At 43.9% G+C, this 19261-nt stretch overlaps 1 protein-coding gene across 2 annotated transcripts in view; it reads left to right on the forward strand.

Moving 5' to 3' along the window:
• Positions 1–19261, forward strand: part of LOC143171913 (protein Hook homolog 3-like) — a 139228-nt gene that overhangs the window by 22903 nt on the left and 97064 nt on the right. For both annotated transcript variants that reach the window (XM_076361094.1, XM_076361095.1), the window contains exons 3-4: positions 158–230; positions 12379–12429. In XM_076361094.1, the coding sequence (XP_076217209.1) occupies positions 158–230; positions 12379–12429 (124 nt within the window). The remainder of the gene's footprint in view (positions 1–157; positions 231–12378; positions 12430–19261) is intronic.

The raw sequence follows: 19261 nt of genomic DNA on the forward strand, positions 1-19261 counted from the left end.
ATAAATGAATAATAGCAGAATTCTGAACTTTTGTATACTGACCATATCTATATAGGTAGTCACTTAAATCTGCCTAAAATAGATGTTGAGTCACTAGGGTATCAGTACTTGAAATTTGTGTTCTTAACAAATGTTCTAACTTTTTATGTATTTTCAGAGATCCAACTTACTTTGATGAAAACTGGTTAAACAGAATCAAAACAGAAGTAGGAGATAATTGGAGGCTAAAGGTATTTGGTTTGTTTTGCTTGCCTGCAAATCTGTTTATCAGTTCTTAGTACAATATTGTTTGTGCTTAAATAGTAATGTATTTTTAAATTACCACTTTGCTTTATAATAGAGTATATTGAATGTAAGATAATTTTAGTTGTTTGTTACATTATTATTATCCTGTACTTTAATGAAGAAAAAACGAACAAAAGTTGAGTTTGTAAATAAGTTTAAATAATTTAAGATGAAAAATAAATCTTAAATTGTATGTTTAAATTAACATTTGAGCAACTGAGAAGTGTGAATAAGGGGATTTACTCTTTTTATTGCAAAGTGTGAAAATAATTACTCTTTCAAAAAAAGTTTGTGCTCTGAGAAATGACTGCATAAAAATAGCAAAGTAATAAGTAATTTATTTGCATAAAAAAGCAAAATGATGTTTCTTTTTCTTTGACAGCTCTGCAAAATTATTGAGCTGTAGAGGAGAAAGTGGTGCTCTTCTGTTTTGTGTGTAATCAGCATGTATATTAACACTGTATTTGCTAGATCATTTCTGCCACCTGGTATGCTAGTACTTTTTCTTGATTCTTTCTTATGCAAACCTTCAAGGCAGTAGAAGTTTCACTGATGTAATTAAGGAGCATTTGGGCTTAAAACCTGAAAGAACACAGTTAGCCATTTATATGTCAGTGTAGCTTTAGGTAAAAAGTAAATTCAAATGTACACTGACCACATTTGATGGGAAAATCAGGATATATGTGACTTCCTAAAATGCCATTTCCAACCTTGTTTCCTGGGGAAACAATACTGGCATGGTTTGTCTGTCTGTTCATGTGTCCTATAAATTCACCTTGTTCTGGTGTGCAAAAGCCTTTCTGAACTTGTTTCAGCCATGTTTGGCAAAGGGCTTAGAATTCTGAGATGTTTTAGTTCTTACAGGCTTATGAACATCAGTGGCTTAATAGAGAAGATGCACAAATAAGTGCCTTATGATGAAAAGGTAGGGAGGACTGCTGTTGTACATGTTTTGGTTTGACCAACAGACCTGTCAGTATTGTGTGCACTGCCTGGCCAGTCACGTGTAACTCTGAACTTATGTATAGCATGTACTGTCTCTTGACTAATGGGGTTGCCAGCAGAAGTGAGGGAAACTGATGAAGCAGTATGGGTGGGCTGGGGGACAAGGGACATTCCTCCCAAAACCAGCTCTGTTGGTTCTGCTGCTCATAGAGCAGTTTATTTCAAGTAACTGATAGCTTGTTGAGGCATATTCTTGTTGCTAGGCAGAGTCGCTCTCTGTATCCAACACCATATGGTGTAATAGTCAACCACTTGTATGAGCTGTCAGTATTACAAACCAAATAAAGGATCCAGCAATCTAGCCTAGAATGGAAAATGGGTGACAAGACAGAATGTGCAGGGGTTGTTGTCCTACTTCTCTGATACCTTCCCTTTGACCAGTAATCTCAGCACCATTGATACAACTATTTAGAAAAATACCCAATTGTAAACTTTGATTGAATGTTCTTGCATATGGAGAATTATGGAAGAATACATGGATACATGGCTCACTCCTCCCGCCCTGCCCCCCCCCCCCCTGCATTGTAAGTTATCTTTCTATTCAGTTAGTTACTTGTTTTACTTGCTGATAACTGCAAGGACACTGTCTTATTAAAAGTATTGTTCAGTTACTATACTGTATTTGGTTTACATGGCAAGGTTTCAGTAGCAGGGGGGGTTGTAGGGATGGCTTCTGTGAGAAGACACCAGAAGCTGTCCCCATGTCGGACAGAGCCAGTTCCAGACGGCTCCAAGACAGACTCGCTGCTGGCCAAAGCTGAACCAGTCAGTGATGGTGACAACATATTTAAGAAAGGGTAAAAAACACTGCGCAGCAGCAGCTGATGGAGAGGAATGAGAATATGTGAGAGAAACAACCCTGCAGACACCAAGGTCAGTGATGAGGGAGGGGGAGGAGGTGCTCCAGGTGTCGGAGCAGAGATTTCCCCTGCAGCCCATAGAGGACCCCACACCAGAGCAGGTAGATGTGCCCTGAAGGAAAATGCAGCCTGTGGAGAGCCCATGCAGGAGCAGGTTTTCTGGCAGTAACTGTGACCCCATGGGGGACCCACGCTGGAGCAGTCCATTCCTGAAGGACTGCACCCTGTGGAACAGACCCATGCTGGTGCAGTTCTTGAAGAACTGCAGCCTGTGGGAAGGACCCACGTTGGAGAAGTTCATGAAGGACTGTCTCCCATGGGTGGGACCCCACGCTGGAGCAGGGGAGAAGTGTGAGGAGGAAGGAGCGGCAGAGATGAAGTGTTATGACCTGACTGCAACCCAGTATTCCCCGTCCCCCTGTGCTGCTCGGGCGGAGGAGGAGGTAGAGAAGTCGGGAGTGAAGTTGAGCTTGGGAAGAAGGGAGGAGTGGGGGGAAGGTGTGTTTAGATTTGTTCTTATTTCTTTCTCATTATCCTACTCTGTTACAATTAATTGGCAATAAATTAAATTCATTTCCCCAAGCCGAGTCTGTTTTGCCCGTGATGGTAATTGCTGAGTGATCTCCCTGTCCTTATCTTGACCCACGAGCTTTTCCATTGTATTTTGTCCCCCTGTCCTATTGAGGAGGGGGAGTGAGAGAGCAGCTTGGTGGGCACCTGGCAGCCAGCTAGTTTCAAATAAATCTGTACAGTCACAGGTCATTATAATCTTGGTTTCAGAGCAGACTTTGGCTTCAGAGATTTGAGTAATGGATAGGATAGGATAGAATAAGGGAAATGTTAGAACTCTAGGGACTGGCAGAGTAGAAAGCATCCAGCCAGTTAGTATACTGTATATTAAAAGTGACTCATTCTATTTAAATATTGTGTTCTAATACAGATATAGTTTGCTTCCTGGAAGACAGGATTTCAGGGGCAAAACTTATGTAATCACTAAGCTTAGCAGTTCATTTTTTTCTCCATTTGGGAATGAAAACCCTACTTCTCATTATTGGCTTAAATATAGTTTTATGTAACAAAAAGAAATCTATGAACATGGAGAGAACTCTTTCCTGATTAAGAACTAAATACTTCCTATAATCACTTTTTAACTGTATGCAAACCAATATTTCCTACTGACACATTTTGAAAACAAAACAAAACAAAACAAAACAGCCTTCACTGAAACTAGGAAATAGCACCAAAAAGTAACTTAATTGTCTTGCTAAAATTTCACAAGTATGAAAAAAACACAAAAATACACAAAATACACAAAAATAGTTCAGTGGTCAAGGGATGCTGATATGTTAGAACAGAAATTTTAAACAATTAATGACTTGTGGTTGACATTTGTGCCTATCTCTGCTTAATTTTATCATGCTATGTTAGAGAGCAGCAGAAGTGGGTGCTCTGCAAGGGCAGGTGAGCTTGGAACCAAGGGTGACAGCAAGGCAGGCAGGAGCAGTGGCCTCACCGACAGGGCACAGTCCTTCAGCAAGGAGAGCAGGGCAGGTCTGGTGACAGTAGCCAGGTTCAGCCAATAGTCCAGTGATGGCCAGGCAAGCCCATAGTGACAAGGCAGGTCTGAGGTCAAGCCAGGAAGTCAAGTCAGAGGGTCAAGTCCGGATTAGTGAGGGACATGGCTGGCCACAGCATATCTACAGCATAGCTCAGGCCCAAATGTTATCGTAAGTTGGCAAATTAAAAACTCTCTAAGACTCAATTTGGAGTTTTAGAAAGCAGGCATTCTTTATTGCGGTGCCGGGCGCACAGGGGATCGCTCCACCTAGTGTGCGCACCGAGCTGCTCAACTATAGGAGTTATGTACAATGAAAATATACATATTCATTAGATTTCTGAGAAACGATTAACATATTCATGCTATTTCCTGGAACTCATTAACATATGTAAAAGTCTTTAACACATGCGCTCTTATGTTCATTGGTGGTCTTTCAGGGTCCTCTGGTGGTCGTCAATAGTCTTCCTCACCGTGTCCGCTAGTTGAACTCAGTCTTTGCGCCTGCACAGTTTGTCTTTTGGCCCAGCTGCACTAACTAGCTGATTTCAGCAGAACTTCCTTATCTATTCCACCCCTGTACACAGAGCTTCAAGGCTTCCTTTTATCTATGGAATGTCCAGTCTGTCTATCCACGGAACATTTAGCTACTTTGTTTCGACAAAGAGAACCATATGTCTCCTTAGTATTTCTTTATATTCGGTATCACAAGGGCGAGGCATCTGCTGCACCTGAGCAAAGTGGGGAGGCTTCTGATGTGTCTTCTCCCAGCTCTTTCTCACCCGACTCTTTCCCAGCAGTCTGATCCCAGGTTGCATAGTTGCATCATATCAGAACTGGCCTTGAACACAGGCAGCCAAACCCCTAGGAGGGGAAGGGAGGAGAGGTTGCAGAGACTATTTGTGTGCTGCTCCGGCATGGGTCCTCCATGGGCTGCAGTGAATATCTGCTCCATGGAGCACCTCCTCCTCCATTTCTGACATTCGGGTTCCCTCTGTTGCTTATCACCCTTTTTGTTCCCTCCCTCTCTCTCTACCTGGAGTTTTCTGCCCTTTCTTAAATATGTTTTCACAAAGGTGCCACCATCTTTGTTGATTGACTCAGCTTTGGCCTGCAGTGGATCTGTTGCGGAGCCAGCTGTGTCCAGCACAGGGCAGCCCCTGATGTCCTTTCACAGAGGCCATCCCTGCAGCTTCCCCTGCTGCTAAAACCTTGCCACATACACCCAATACAGACACCCTGTCTGGGCCCCTCTCAGGGCTGTCCCAGGAGAATGAGAGCCCCGTGCTCCAAGCATGGAATCCATCAAGGTAAGTCAGTGCTGGAGCACCTTTCGGACTGAGGAGGGGTTGCTGCCTAGGGGTATAGGACACATTATGGGATGCAGGGGAAGACCATTTTGGGATTGCACAGGACTTATTATGGGATGTTTAGGGGAGGAACCAAAGGCAGGAAAAGGGAGGGGTTTAAGTGATTTGGGGAGGAACAAGTGTGGGGAAAAAAGAGGGGTAAGGGGATAAAAAGGGCCGGTCGCATGTAAACGAGTGCCTGGTCAGTAAACTTGTCTGGCCATGCCCTGTACCTGATCAGCACAGTCTGTCCTATCTTGTTATTAAATTCCTTTCTAACTCTCCCTGGGTGAAGGGCTCTCTAGTCTGTGCACATGTGTGTGTGTAAGGGTGTCTGAGTGCCAGCAACTGGAGTCACTCCACGGGTTGGAGGGCTTGTGTGCCTTGGTACCAGCGACTGGAGAAAGCTGAGTGAGAAAAATCAAGTGCCAGCCACTGGAATGGGACATGGGGCCAGAGCACCTGTGTGTCTGTAGTGCCAGCAACTGGACCGAATGCTGCTGGGGTGTGAGTGAGTGTATGATCACTAGTGAATATCAAGGCAGACTAGCCAGTAACTAGATGAAGTGACCTGGGAGACGGGGGGGGGGGTGTCTCTGAGGGTGAGCCCATGGTAGGAGCTGGCTATCAGAGGGACCAGGGGAGTCCCAGCCAGCTGCTAGAGAGACCGTAGGGTCTGGGGGGCTCTAAGGGTGAAACCCACTTGTGTATTTGTGTGTCTGTAAGGGTGAGACTATGGGGGTTTGGCTACTAGGGAACCAGGAGAGTTCCAGACAGCTCTGTGCATGTATGTGCGCACGTGTATGTGAGTGAGATGATCTCTACCAGTAACTTGAGTGGGGCTGCAGCCTCAGGGGCTCATATGTCCAGGTGCCAGCAACTGGGGAGACTAGGATCCAGGGGCAGCTACTGGGCAGACTGTCTGAGCCCTGCTGCTGGAGGGATCCACATTATACATATGTACATACATTCCCACTAATGGACCTCCATCTTGCTCAGCCAGAGGGGAACAGCATGAGGCCATTGGTGCTCTTTGTATTTGTGTGAGTGCTGAGTGTGTCTATCTGTGTATATATGTGGTGTATACGTGTGCTTTGTGTGAGCGTGCCTACATCTTCAGCCTTGCTACCAATTGGACCTGGGGGCATGGAGCTGGGGCAGCCTTGTGTTTCTTGGGCTGTCGAATCTGGCCTGATATTCACCTAACATCAAGAAGATAATTAGTAACTAGCATAGTTATTTCTGTTTCTGTGTCTTTAACTTCTGAGGCACTCTATGTCCCAACATAAGTGTAATCTGGAAATGTGTTCAGAGCTACCTCCTTTAAAAATATATCTTGGTTTCCAGTTAAACTCAAGTGCCCGTACCTGCCCATGCCAAACAAAGATACAGGCATATTCTTAGGATTTCTTTTCATGGAAGACAGTTGTGTGTGTGGTCAGGGTGGGGTGGGCCCCAAGGCTAATAGGTTGGTGTCTTTCTTGGCCCCCTATATTTTAAGTGGAGAGACAAAGATTCCTGCAGAATGCAGTTCAGAGCAGAAACCCTAATGTAGGCCATTGGAATTGTGGAGACAGATGACATGGGACCAGTCAGGAGCCCGTTGGGAGCTTATGGGTCAGGATTAGAGGGCAGAACAACATGGGTGATGTTGTGATGGGTGTCTGCTACAGACTGCCTAATCAGGAAGAAGAAACAGATGAGGCCTTCTTCAAACAACTGGAAGAAGCCTCATGTTCACAAGCCCTGGTCCTCATGGGGGACTTTAACCACCCTGATATCTGCTGGAAGGGCAACTCAGCAGGGCACAAGAAATCTAGGAGATTTCTAGAGTGCATTGATGACAACTTCCTGGCACAGGTGATTGAGGAGCCAACAAGGAAAAGTGCTCTGCTGGACTTCATACTTACAAGCAATGTAGAACTGGTTGGGGTTGTAAAAGTTGGAGGTAGCCTTGACTGCAGTGACCATGAGATGTTGGAGTGAACTCCTAAGAGGATCCTAAGAGGAGGGAGCAGAGTAAAAAGCAGGACCACAAACCTGGACTTCAGGACAGCAGACTTTGGCTTCTTCAGGTATTTACTTGGAAGAATACCATGGGATATGGGTTGTACCCATGAGTGCTGAGGGAGCTGGTTGATATCATTGCGAGGACACTCTCAATTGTCTTTGAAAGGTTGTGGTGACTGGGAGAGGTTCCTGAGGACTGGAAGAGAGCAAATATCACCCCTATCTTCAAGAAGGGCAAGAAAGAGGACCCAGGGAACTACAGGCCGGTCAGCCTCGCATTGATCCCTGTGAAGGTGATGGAGCAGCTAATCCTGGAAACCAGTTACAGGCACATGAAGGACAAGAAGGTGATCGGGAGTAGTCAGCATGGATTTATGAAGGAGAAATCATGCCTGACCAACCTGATAGCCTTCTACAGTGAGGTGACTAGCTTGGTGGACGAGGGGAGAGCAGTAAGTGTTGTTTTCCTTGACTTTAGTAAAGCCTTTGACATTGTCTCCCTTAACATCCTCATAGAGAAGTTGACAAAGTACAGATTAGATAAATAGACACTGAAGTGTATTGAAAACTGGCTGAATGGCTGGGCCCAGAGGGTGGTGATCAGTGGCACAAAGTCTAGTTGGACACCAGTGACTAGCAGTGTACCCCAGGGGTCAATACTGGGTCCAGTCCTGTTCAACATCTTCATTAATGATCTGGCTGATGGGGCAGAGTGTACCCTCAGCAAGTTTGCAGGTGACACAAAACTGGGAGGAGTGGCTGATACACCAGAGGGTCATGCTGTCATCCAGAGGGACCTGGACAGGCTGGAGAAATGGGCTGATGGGAACCTCATACAGTTCAATAAGGGGAAGGGCAAAGTCCTGCACCAGGGGAGGAACAACCCCAGGCACCAGCACATGCTGGGGGCCACCCAGCTGGAAAGCAGCTTGGCAGAAAAGGCCCTGGGGCTCCTGGTGGACACCAAGTTGAACATGAGGCAGCAATGTGCCCTTGCAGCAAAGGCGGCCATCAGCATCCTGGGCTTCATTAGGAGGTCGAGGGAGGTGAACCTTCCTCTCTACTCAGAAGTGGTGAGGCTGCATCTGGATTATTGTGTCTAGTTTGGGGCTCCCCAGTACAAGAAGGATATGGAGCTACTGGAGTGAGTCCAGCACAGGGCCACAAAGATGATCAAGGGACTGGAGCAATCTCTCCTATGAGGAGAGGCTGAGAGAGCTGTGACTGTTCAGCCTGGAGAAGAGAAGGCTTGGGGGGGGGCAGAAACAAGACTTATAAATGTATATAAATTCCTGATGGGAGGGAGTGAAGAAGAGGGAGCCAGACTCTTCTTGTGATGCCCACTGACAGGACAGGAGGCAATGGGCACAAATTAAAACATAGGGATAGAGAGGGAGAGAAAGGAATTGAAAACTCCCCAGCGACCAGCCAGGAAGAGAAGTGGCAGAGGTCCACATGTGAACATCCTTTAGAGTGCAGCAGGGGGGGTCACAGTTGCATTGTGGAGGAGGGGGGATGGGACAACAACCCCCAACCATTTCCCCCCAGTACAATTATATATTTAATCGATGCCCATTCAAGTTTTCCATTGGTGGTCTTTGTTTGACACTATTGACATTGATTGGAATATGCTTAAATAGGTGCAGATTTTACACACTAATTGGGTGCAGATTTTACGCACTACTTGGGTACTAAGCTGTGTACACAACTGTTACTGGGTAATATTTATCAGATATTAAAATTACTGTTATTTGCTTATTATCTATCATGTTTGTTCTAATATGGAGTCAACAGTCTAGAAGCTACCAGGTGGATGTGGGGGAGGAAATGGCAAACTAAACAGAGCAGGAAACTAAAACTGCAAAGCAGTGCAGTGAGAAGACAGAGGAAAAACATGGTCCATTGTTTTCTGTGGTGCTTTCTGCAGCAGCCTGAGGGAAATTACAAACTGGAAGGTTTTTAATGAATCAAGTTTGAAACTGATATTCCAATCAGTACAGTAGTCTTTGCAATGCTATGAAAATCAATTTATATAATTCTTAAATTTGCTGTAGACTTTGGTTATGACAGTGCATGATCACTGAGAGAGGTCGTGGGGCCCGGACCATTTGGCAATCATCTAGGAAATTTTTGAAGTTCTTAGACCAAAAATGGCAGGAGAGGGGGGTTAAACCTGGAGATAAACTAATGATTTGTGTACATCCAATTAAAAGAGATAGAGGAACAGCTGTTGTCTGCAGATTGTCATGTAGCATCTCTATTTCTTACCTTAGGTTGCCAGTGTTTGGTATGCCTTTTTAGATGTTTAGGTGAATGTTTCAGTATAACTTTAGATTCAATGATTATGAAGATGATGAACATTTCTCAGGGATGTTTTATATATGCTTGTAGTTGGTCAGGTTTTGACTCCTGCTTCTGTAAGGGGTGGGTTTAGTAGGAATGAAATGGTCAGACCATCACCATTTTTAAGTTCAGGGCTCTCCTTTATCTTTTGGGATGAATAGCCTGTTGCATTCTTGAACTTTTCTTTGGAGAGAAACTGAGTTTAGCTTTCAGCAGCTCTCATTTTGGCTATGCTGGAGTTCATAATTTGTCCTTGAATATCAGTATAGTGCTTCCTAATTTATTTTCTGCTGTGTGTTCTCATATCTTTTTGGAAGATAACTTTAAAAAGGCTGTCCAATGTCAAAAGTTTACTATATATATTAATATCTCTTGTTTTAAAGAAAGTAAAAATTTGGGCATTCTGTTTCATTTCCCCTCCCTCCTCCCTCTGTTATAGTTTTGCATTTCATGTCACAACTTGTATGATGTTGTCAGTAGTATGCATCTTGTGAAGTGTAATCACCTGTGGTGTAAAACTTTGTCATAGGACAGTATGCTATTTAGGTCTGAGATAAGATGAATTGAACTGGGACAAGATTACCCAGGAAAATTCAACTTTCTAACCATTTTCTTCATCCCTCTTCAGGAAGTCTTTACAGAAGTTATTTATTTAAACTTCCTGTCAAATGAGATAACACATTGCTTCCATTGTTTAAATTCTTTGCTAAGTACTTTATGACACTAATAGACTGAGAATCTGTAGAAGTTATTTTCAACCAGAAGATTTGTTTATTCTAAATATAACCTATGAGATCCATACAGTATCTTCATAAATTTTAATACATGCTCTATTTGATACTTGTTCTAAATTAATTTTCAGCAGAAAGTGAGCTGAAACCCTTCAGTACTAGAGAAATCTGGCATAAATACAAGCCTCCTGCTTATATGGAATTTAACTTTGGCGTTGGTTGTGCAGGTGTTACAGTAGTTAACTTTGCATGGGATTGAAGACGCTGCCAAGAAATGTGGAAATTTGTCTTGATTATTGTAAGGAAGTGTTGTGGTTTAACCTCAGTCGGCAACTGAGTACCACACAGCCGCTCGCTCACTCCTCCCCCCCCCACCCCCTGGTGGGATGGGGGAGAGAATTGGAAGAGCACAAGTGAGAAAAACTCGTGGGTTGAGATAAAAACAGTTTAATAATTGAAATAAAAAAATAATAGCAATAATAATAACAATGTAATAATAATAATAATAATAATAATACACAAAGCAAGTGATGCACAGTGCAATTGCTCACCACCTGCCGACCAATGCCCAGCCAGTCCCCGAGCAGCGGCCCCCCCGGCCAGCTTTCCCCAGTTTATATACTGAGCATGACGTCACATGGTATGGAATGTTCCTTTGGCCAGTTTGGCTGTGCCCCCTCCCAGCTTCTTGTGCACCTCCAGCCTTCTCAGTCAGTAGAGCATGGGAAGCTGAGAAGTCCTTGGCTAGTGTAAGCATTACCTAGCAACAACTAAAACATGGGTGTGTTATCAACTTTGTTCTCATCCTAAATCCAAAACACAGCACTGTACCAGCTACTAGGAAGGAAATTAACTCTATCCCTGCCGAAACCAGGACAATATCCACCCCTTATTCTATACCATCTGCGTCATGCTCAAGTCTCATATTTTCCAGTACATTTCCATTAATCACCACCCCTTTTCCTGGGTTTCTTTATATATATATATATACACACACACAGATATCATTCCCTTAGTCATTTAGGAAGGCATTTAATTGTAAAGAAGTGTCCTGGTTTCGGCAGGGATAGAGTTAATTTCCTTCCTAGTAGCTGGTATAATACTATGTTTTAGATTTAGGATGAGAATAATGTTGATAACACACTGATGTTTTAGTTGTTGCTGAGCAGTGCTTACACTAAGTCAAGGACTTTTCAGCTTCCCATGCTGCCCTGCCAGCGAGGAGGCTGGAGGTGCACAAGAAACTGGGAGGGGACACAGCCAGGACAGCTGACCCAAACTGGCCAAAGGGATACTCCATACCATATGATGTCATGCTGAACAAAAAAACCTGGGGGAGTTAGCCGGGGGGTGGTGACCACTGCTCGGGAACTGGCTAGGCATCCGTCGGCGGGTGGTGAGCAATTGCGTTTTGTATCACTTGTTTTGTATATTCTTTTATCATTATTATTGTTTTCCCTTCCTTTTCTGTCCTATTAAATTGTCTTTATCTCAACCCATGGGTTTTACCTTTTTTCCGATTCTCTCCCCCATCCCACTGAGGGGGAGTGAACGAACGGCTGTGTGGTGTTTAGCTGCCTGCCGGGTTAAACCACAACAAGAAGTCATAGATTGGCAATTAAAAAATATAGGAACCAGGAGAAATAATTAATGAGAACATGAAAAAATAAATTTCTGTAGCTTAGAGAGGAAGGAGTATGATTGAGCAGTGAAATATGAGCTTATTAGGGGTTTTGGCTTGGAGGTGTATGTTTCTAGAGAGTAAGAAGATTCACCAGGATATTTCAAGAAAAGCAGAGAGGAAAAGAAAATTTTATTTTTTAAATACAAAAACATCTGAAGATAAACAAGTACTCTAGAGAAGACTTCTTTTAGAAAATCATAGTGTCTGATCTAAAACCCATCCAAGACAATGTGGTGTGTAATTTTCGGGGGGGGGGGTGTGGTCTTTTCATAGACTTAATTGGGTTCCATTGTTTCATGTGGACTTGTGATAACATCTAGAAATTTGATCACAAGGGACCACTGCATAACTTACTTTATGCTAATTTAAACTGTTCAGACAGAAATTCTCATGGGAACTTAAATAGATGTATATTATGTGATTCTTGATGGTGGAGTGTGGGAGGTTTTTTTTGGTGTGATTGTCTACTCTTTGACCACATAGTATTTGTGTAACTTATCGTCTATTTAGGTGTTCCCTGCATTTTTAACATATTTCCTTCCTCTTCCTGTCATAGGTAAGCAACTTGAAGAAAATTTTAAAAGGGATACTGGATTATAACCATGAGGTAAGAGCAGTTTTAAGTAATCTACATTGACTTTTCTTTTGTTATTCTCTTCAATGTACAATATAGTCTGCTGATTTATTAGATCTGGACTTTTTCAGTGTTGGGCACTCAAGGAATCTTGTAGCCTGTTCTCATGTGTTAGCCCTCTCAAAATTGATTGCCCACATTACCATACAATCATGTATGTTGGAAGATACCTCCAGAGGTCACGTAATCCAGTCTTCTGCTCAAAGCAGGGCCAACAAGAGCTGGTTGCTCAGGGCCTTGTCCAGTTGAGGTTTGAATACCTCCAGGGATGAAGATCCCACAGCTTCTCTGGGCTGGAGTTCCAGCATTTAACCACCCTCATGGGGAAAAAGTTTTTTCCTTATATCAAATCAGAATTTCCTCTGTTGCAACTTGTGTCTGTTGCCTCTTGTCCTATCACTGTGCGTCCTTAAGAAGAGGCTGGCTCCTTCTTCTCTACACCCTCCCATTAGGTAGTTTTAGACAGCAATATAAATCTCACCTGAGCCTTCTCTTCTCAAGGCTGAACAAACCCAGATCTCTCAGCTTTTCCTTGTACATCACATGCTCCAGCCCCCGATCATCTTGGTGGCCCCCACTGGACTCATTACAGTATGTCCATATCTGTCTTTTACTGAGGAGCCTAGAACTAGACACAGGACTCCAGGTGTGGTCTCACAAATGCTGAATAGAGGGGAAGAATCACTTCCTGTGATGCGTTGGCTATGCTCTTGCTAATATGTGGTTGGCCTTCTTGGCTGCAAGGACACACTGCTGCTTCCTGTTCAACTTGTTGTCCACCAGGACCCCCAGGTCCTTTTCTGCAATGTTGCTTTCTAGCCAGTTGGCCCCAGCCTGTACTGGTGCAGAGTGTTATTCTTCCCCAGGTGCAGGATTTGGCATTTATCCTTGTATTTCATGAAGTTCCTGCCAGCCCATTTCTCCAGCCTGTCAAGGTCCTTCTGAATAAAGCCCTGCCTTACAGCATATTGATCATTCCCCCCAATTTGGTATTGTCTGTGAACTTACTGAGAGTGTACTCCATCCCATCGTCCACGTTGTTAGTAAAGATATTAAACAGTACTGGCCCCAGTATCCATCCCTTAGGGATGCTGCTAGTAACCATCAGTCAGTTGGACTTTGTACCATTGATCACAACCCTCTTAGCCCAACAGCCAATTTTCCATCCACCCTTTTGTCCACTTATCCAGTCCAAATCTCACCAATCTGGCTAAAAGGATACCATGGGAGACTGTGTCAAAGGCCTTGTTACAGTCAAGGTAAACGACATCCACTGCTTTCCCCTTAGTCACAAGTTCCCTGTTCATCCATAGTGGCCTTCCACGCTTGCTCAACTTCTTGCATGTTGGAATGGACATTTGCTGTGCTTTGAGAAGGTTGTCCTTGAAGACCAACCAGCTGTCCTGGGCCCCTTTGCCTTCCAGGGCAGTCTCCCTGGAAGCAGATACCTGAACAAGCTGAAATCTGTTCTCCTGAAGTCCAGGGCTGTGATTCTTCTATTTCTCTTTTTCATTTCTGTCAGGATTTTTAGCTCCACCATTTTTTGGTCACTGCAGCCAAGTCTGCCCTTGACTTTCACATCCCTTAACCGTTTTTCCTTGTTTGTAAGTAACAGGTCCAGGAGAACATCTCCCCTAGTTGGTTCATCAGTCATCTGCATCAAGAAAATTGTTTTCACTACACTCTAAAAATCTTCTGGATTGCTTGCATCTAGACATGTTGCCCTTCCAGCAGATATCTGTGTGTTTTAAGTCTCACAGTACCAGGGCCTGTGATTATGAGGCTGCATTTTGCTTTCTAAAAGAGGCTTCATATACTTCCTCTTCTTAATCAGGCTGTCTGTAGCAGACACCTACCACAATGTCACCTGTGTTGGTCTGTCTGCTCATCTTGACCAACAGGTGCCTGACTGGCTCATCACTCATTCCAAGGCAAAGCATTCAAGCTGCTCCTTTGCATAGAGCATCCATGGCAGCACTCCAGTCATATGAGCTAGCCCCCCATTTCTCTGTGCCTTTCCCATCATACTGTCCCCCATGCCGTGACTTCAGGTTATGGTAATCCTTCCCTGATGTACCTAACTTAAAGTCCTCTTCACTATCTTAGTGAGCCTATTGGCAAAGACTCTTTTGCCCCACTTTGTCAGATGGATCCTGTACCTGCTCAGCAGTCATCATTCCTCAAAGTGGGTCTCATGGTCATAAAAATGAAAGCCCTGCCTGCAATACCAGGTTTTGACCTGTGTGCATCCACTCATACCTGAGCCTTCTTCCCTCACTGGAAGGATTGAGGAGAACACCTCTGTTCCCCTCAGAGACCCGAGTCTCTGGCAAGCAACAAACCTGCCAAGACATCAAGTCAGGTCTGGAGATGGACACCTTCATCCCCTGCAGGAGAGAGCCTCCAGTAACTATCACCCTTCTTATTTACTTTGTGTGGACAGTTGGTTGAGGCTCAGCTGGCTCTGATGCCTTCCCTGAAGGGAGGTCATATTCCTCACTTGTTCCTGGTGCAAATATTCTGTCAGAGCTTCCACGTTAGTCTGATTTTGGAATACAAACAGGAGACCTTTTTGATACTGACTCTGTTTTGGTGATAGCCTTAAACAGCGCCTCGGATTTTTCTCCTCTGTTCCAACCAAAGACTGATTCTTTCTCCCCCCCTTCCCTGGGAAGAGAAGAGGAGGAGGAAAGGGCACTTTCACCATCTCCCCATTGTAATTTTTAATTAAAATGTTTTAATTCTTGAGTGTTAGAGACTGCCCACTCTGTTATATAGGAGGGTGTTATGCAAATCTAAAGATGAATCACTCCAAATGACAAAGTATTTTTCAATGGTGAATCTTCAGCTCTAAAATTTGTTTCTAGTTTGAGTGATGTTTTGTAGTAAATTGGTTAGCACAGTGTGATGCATAGTCTGTTCATTCATGTTCATTGCATGGGGATATTGCTTGTCCCAAGAAACAATATTCACTTCTTATAAATACTATGAGGAAGATGACTGCAAATACAGTGAAGTGCTTTAGAACAAACAGATTTTTCTAAAAAAACTGAGTACCTGAAGTTAGATTCATAAGTCCATATTTAGTAAATGGTCACCCCTCCAAGTGCTGAATATCCATGCTGAAGTCACCATTTTGAGAACTGATGTTTGAGCAAATATTTTATGTCCTGACTTATCATGAGGTTTAACAAGGCCAAGTGCAAGGTCCTGCCCCTGGGTTGGGGCAACCCCCGGTATCAACACAGGCTGGGGGATGAAGGGATTGAGAGCAGCCCTGCCGAGAAGGACTTGGGGGTACTGATGGTTGAGAAGCTGGACATGAGCCAGCAATGTGCGCTCGCAGCCCAGAAGGCCAACCGTATCCTGGGCTGCATCAAAATAAGCGCGGCCAGCAGGTCGAGGGAGGGGATTCTGCCCCTCTACTCTGCTCTGGGGAGACCCCACCTGGAGTACTGCGTCCAGCTCTGGAGCCCTCAGCATAAGAAAGACACGGACCTGTTGGAGCGGGTCCAGAGGAGGGCCACGAAAATGATCAGGGGGATGGAACCCCTCTCCTCTGAAGAAAGGCTGAGAGAGTTGGGGTTGTTCAGCCTGGAGAAGAGAAGGCTTTGGGGAGACCTTATTGCAGCCTATCAGTACTTAAAGGGGGCTTATAAAAAAGATGGTGGCAAACTCTTTAGCAGGGCCTGTTGCGACAGGACAAGGGGGAATGGCTCTAAACTAAAGGGGGTTAGATTTAGACTAGATATAAAGAAGAAATTTTTTACGCTGAGGGTGGTGAAACACTGGCACAGGTTGCCCAGAGAGGTGGTGGATGCCCCATCCCTGGAAACATTCCAGGTCAGGTTGGACGGGGCTCTGAGCAACCTGATCTAGTTGAAGATGTCCCTGCCCACGGCAGGGGGGTTGGACTAGATGACCTTTAGAGGTCCCTTCCAACCCAAACTATTCTATGATTCTATGATTCTATGATTCTATCTGGTCATAGCTGACCTTATTAGAAGGCCATAAGTACATTTTAAAATTAGATTTTTGTGTTTTTTGACGTACGTTTTTCAGTATGTGTCCTTATACTTGCACCAGTGCACAGTCTGTAACTACTTTGACTTTTCATTTAAAGTTTAAAAGGATCTTTCATTATAGTCTTTATTACCTTACTAAGTCAGCAAGCGACAGGCAATAATGATTGATTTACTAAATTGTACAAATATAAATTACATCTATAAGTGTGCTAAGTGTATGTCGTGGTTTAACCTCAGTTGGCAACTGAGTACCACACAGCCGCTCGCTCACTCCTCCCCCCCCCGCCCCCTGGTGGGATGGGGGAGAGAATTGGAAGAGCACAAGTGAGAAAAACTCGTGGGTTGAGATAAAAACAGTTTAATAATTGAAATAAAATAATAATAATAATGTAATAATAATAATAATACACAAAGCAAGTGATGCACAGTACAATTGCTCACCACCTGCCGACCGATGCCCAGCCAGTCCCCGAGCAGCAGCCCCCCCGGCCAGCTTTCCCCAGTTTATGTACTGAGCATGACGTCACATGGTATGGAATGTCCCTTTGGCCAGTTGGGGTCAGCTGTCCTGGCTGTGCCCCCTCCCAGCTTCTTGTGCACCCCCAGCCTTCTCAGTCGGTAGAGCATGGGAAGCTGAAAAGTCCTTGGCTAGTGTAAGCATTACTTAGCAACAACTAAAACATCGGTGCATTATCAACTTTGTTCTCATCCTAAATCCAAAACACAGCCCTGTACCAGCTACTAGGAAGGAAATTAACTCTATCCCTGCCGAAACCAGGACAGCGTGACACACATACACGCGCCCCCTGCTGAAGCGATGATTTTAGCCACAGCAGAGATGTACTTGATTCTGCTACTAGCCCTATTTATACTTTTGTTACCAGGGTCTTCCCTCCTGCCTCTGGAAAAACCCTTTTACACAGTACAGGTGAGAATTCTTATATACCTGGTGCAGCTAAAAACCTTTGAAAAGTTTTTATGACAATTTATTTCATTTTAGAGAAACATAATAATTTGTTGCTTTCAAGAGAACAGTCTCTCAGTAGCTGTCCTACACTGGTTGTCTTGTCTATTATAATATGGAAGAACAACAAGCTAAAGGAGGCCCTTGAAATCTTGCTGCTTTAGAATCCAAACTTTCATTCTTTTTGTAAAATGTTCTACTATTCATTTTCCTCAAATAAATGAAAGGTGTCTACTTTCATCACAAGACATTTATTCTGGAGCCTAACCTTCCTTTTGTTGTGTATCTCATTGAGTTTTGTTGCAGTATTAAAATTGTCTGTTACATTTATTTCATAATCCTAAATTTTCTTCTTCGCTTTCCCCACTTCTTTATGGTACAAGCTAATACCTCTTCAGCTTCTCCCAACAACTTTTACAAAGCAACTGTATTATCATTAATAGAAAAACCAGCATTGCATTAAAAATACAGGCAATACAAGTTGAAATGTAAATGTGAATCAAACTTAGACCATTCAAAAAATGCTATGTTTGTTTTCATTTTATATAATAGTAACATTTTCTGTTGTACTTGATGCTTCCGTAGAATTCTTATTTTCTTATCAGTGACCAAAAAGGATTCATTTTAATAGAAAAGTGGACCTGAAATTTTTAAAATAGTCAGATTATTAGTAGTGTCTGTGTTCATCCTTTGAGCAAGTCCTTAAAAAACAAACAAATCCAAACAAACAAAAAAACCCCAACCACCTCATGATTCCTCCAAAGCCCAATCCTGGAAACTTTTCAACAACTTGATTTCTACATCTGTTCAACAATTTTCATATGAATACCTTGACCTGCTCTGCATATTAAGCAAAAACAACATTCAGAAAATAAATGAGTGATTCCTTCTGTAGCCTTCTTTAGAATTGGCTGTTTCTTTTTGTCTACAGTTAGTTTCAGAACTGTGTTTAATTGCACATTATATATTCATATTTTCAGCTCCCTGAAAGCTTGCAGAACAGTCTAGCAGAAATGTTTAATTACTTCTACAGATAATCATTAATGTAAATTCTTCCTAATTGCAAAGCATTTTCCAATAATTCTCTCATGTTTTTCTTCTTTTTCTTAGAGACAACTTATATTCTTGTTTTCTTGCTCGTTCATGGACTTTCTTGCACTTGCTTGCACTGTTATCTGGCTCATTCTCTCTTGCACTCTCATGTGCTCTCTCTTGCTCATGCACATGCTTCCGCCCCCACTTTCACTATCTCTCCCCCCCTTCCCTCCACCTCTCGCTTTCCCTCCTCTTCACTCATTTCCCCTCCTCTAGCTTCACCTCCTCTCTCACTTCCTGCACCTCATTTCCCCCCTCTCTCTTGCTTCTCCCATTGCACCCCCTCCCGTGTCCCACCTCCCCCGCTCACATCCCTCCTCCTTTTCCCCTCTCCCTTCCCCCTCTCTCTCCCTTCCTCTCTCTCCCCCTCTCCCTCTTCCTTCACCCCCTCCCTTCCTCTATCTCCCTTCCCCCCTTTTTCTCTTCCCCCCCTTGCTCCCCCTTCTCTTGCCATATATTTCTCTTGCTCACCCTCTACATCTCTCGCCTTCTCTCTTCCCCTCTCACCATCTCGCTCACTCACCTTCTCACTTGCTCACCTCCTGACTCTCGCCTTCTCTCTGACTCGCTCGCCTTCCTGATCGCTCTCATTCTGCCACTTGCACACTTGCTCACCCCCCTCTCACCTTCTCTCTCCCACCTATCCACCTCCCCTCTCGCTCATCCTCTCTCACTTCCATGTGCCCCCCCCATATCTCCCTCTCACTCACTTGCCTGTGCA

The sequence above is a fragment of the Aptenodytes patagonicus genome, chromosome W, assembly GCF_965638725.1.
Source record: "Aptenodytes patagonicus chromosome W, bAptPat1.pri.cur, whole genome shotgun sequence".
In the NCBI taxonomy this organism is placed as follows: domain Eukaryota; kingdom Metazoa; phylum Chordata; class Aves; order Sphenisciformes; family Spheniscidae; genus Aptenodytes; species Aptenodytes patagonicus.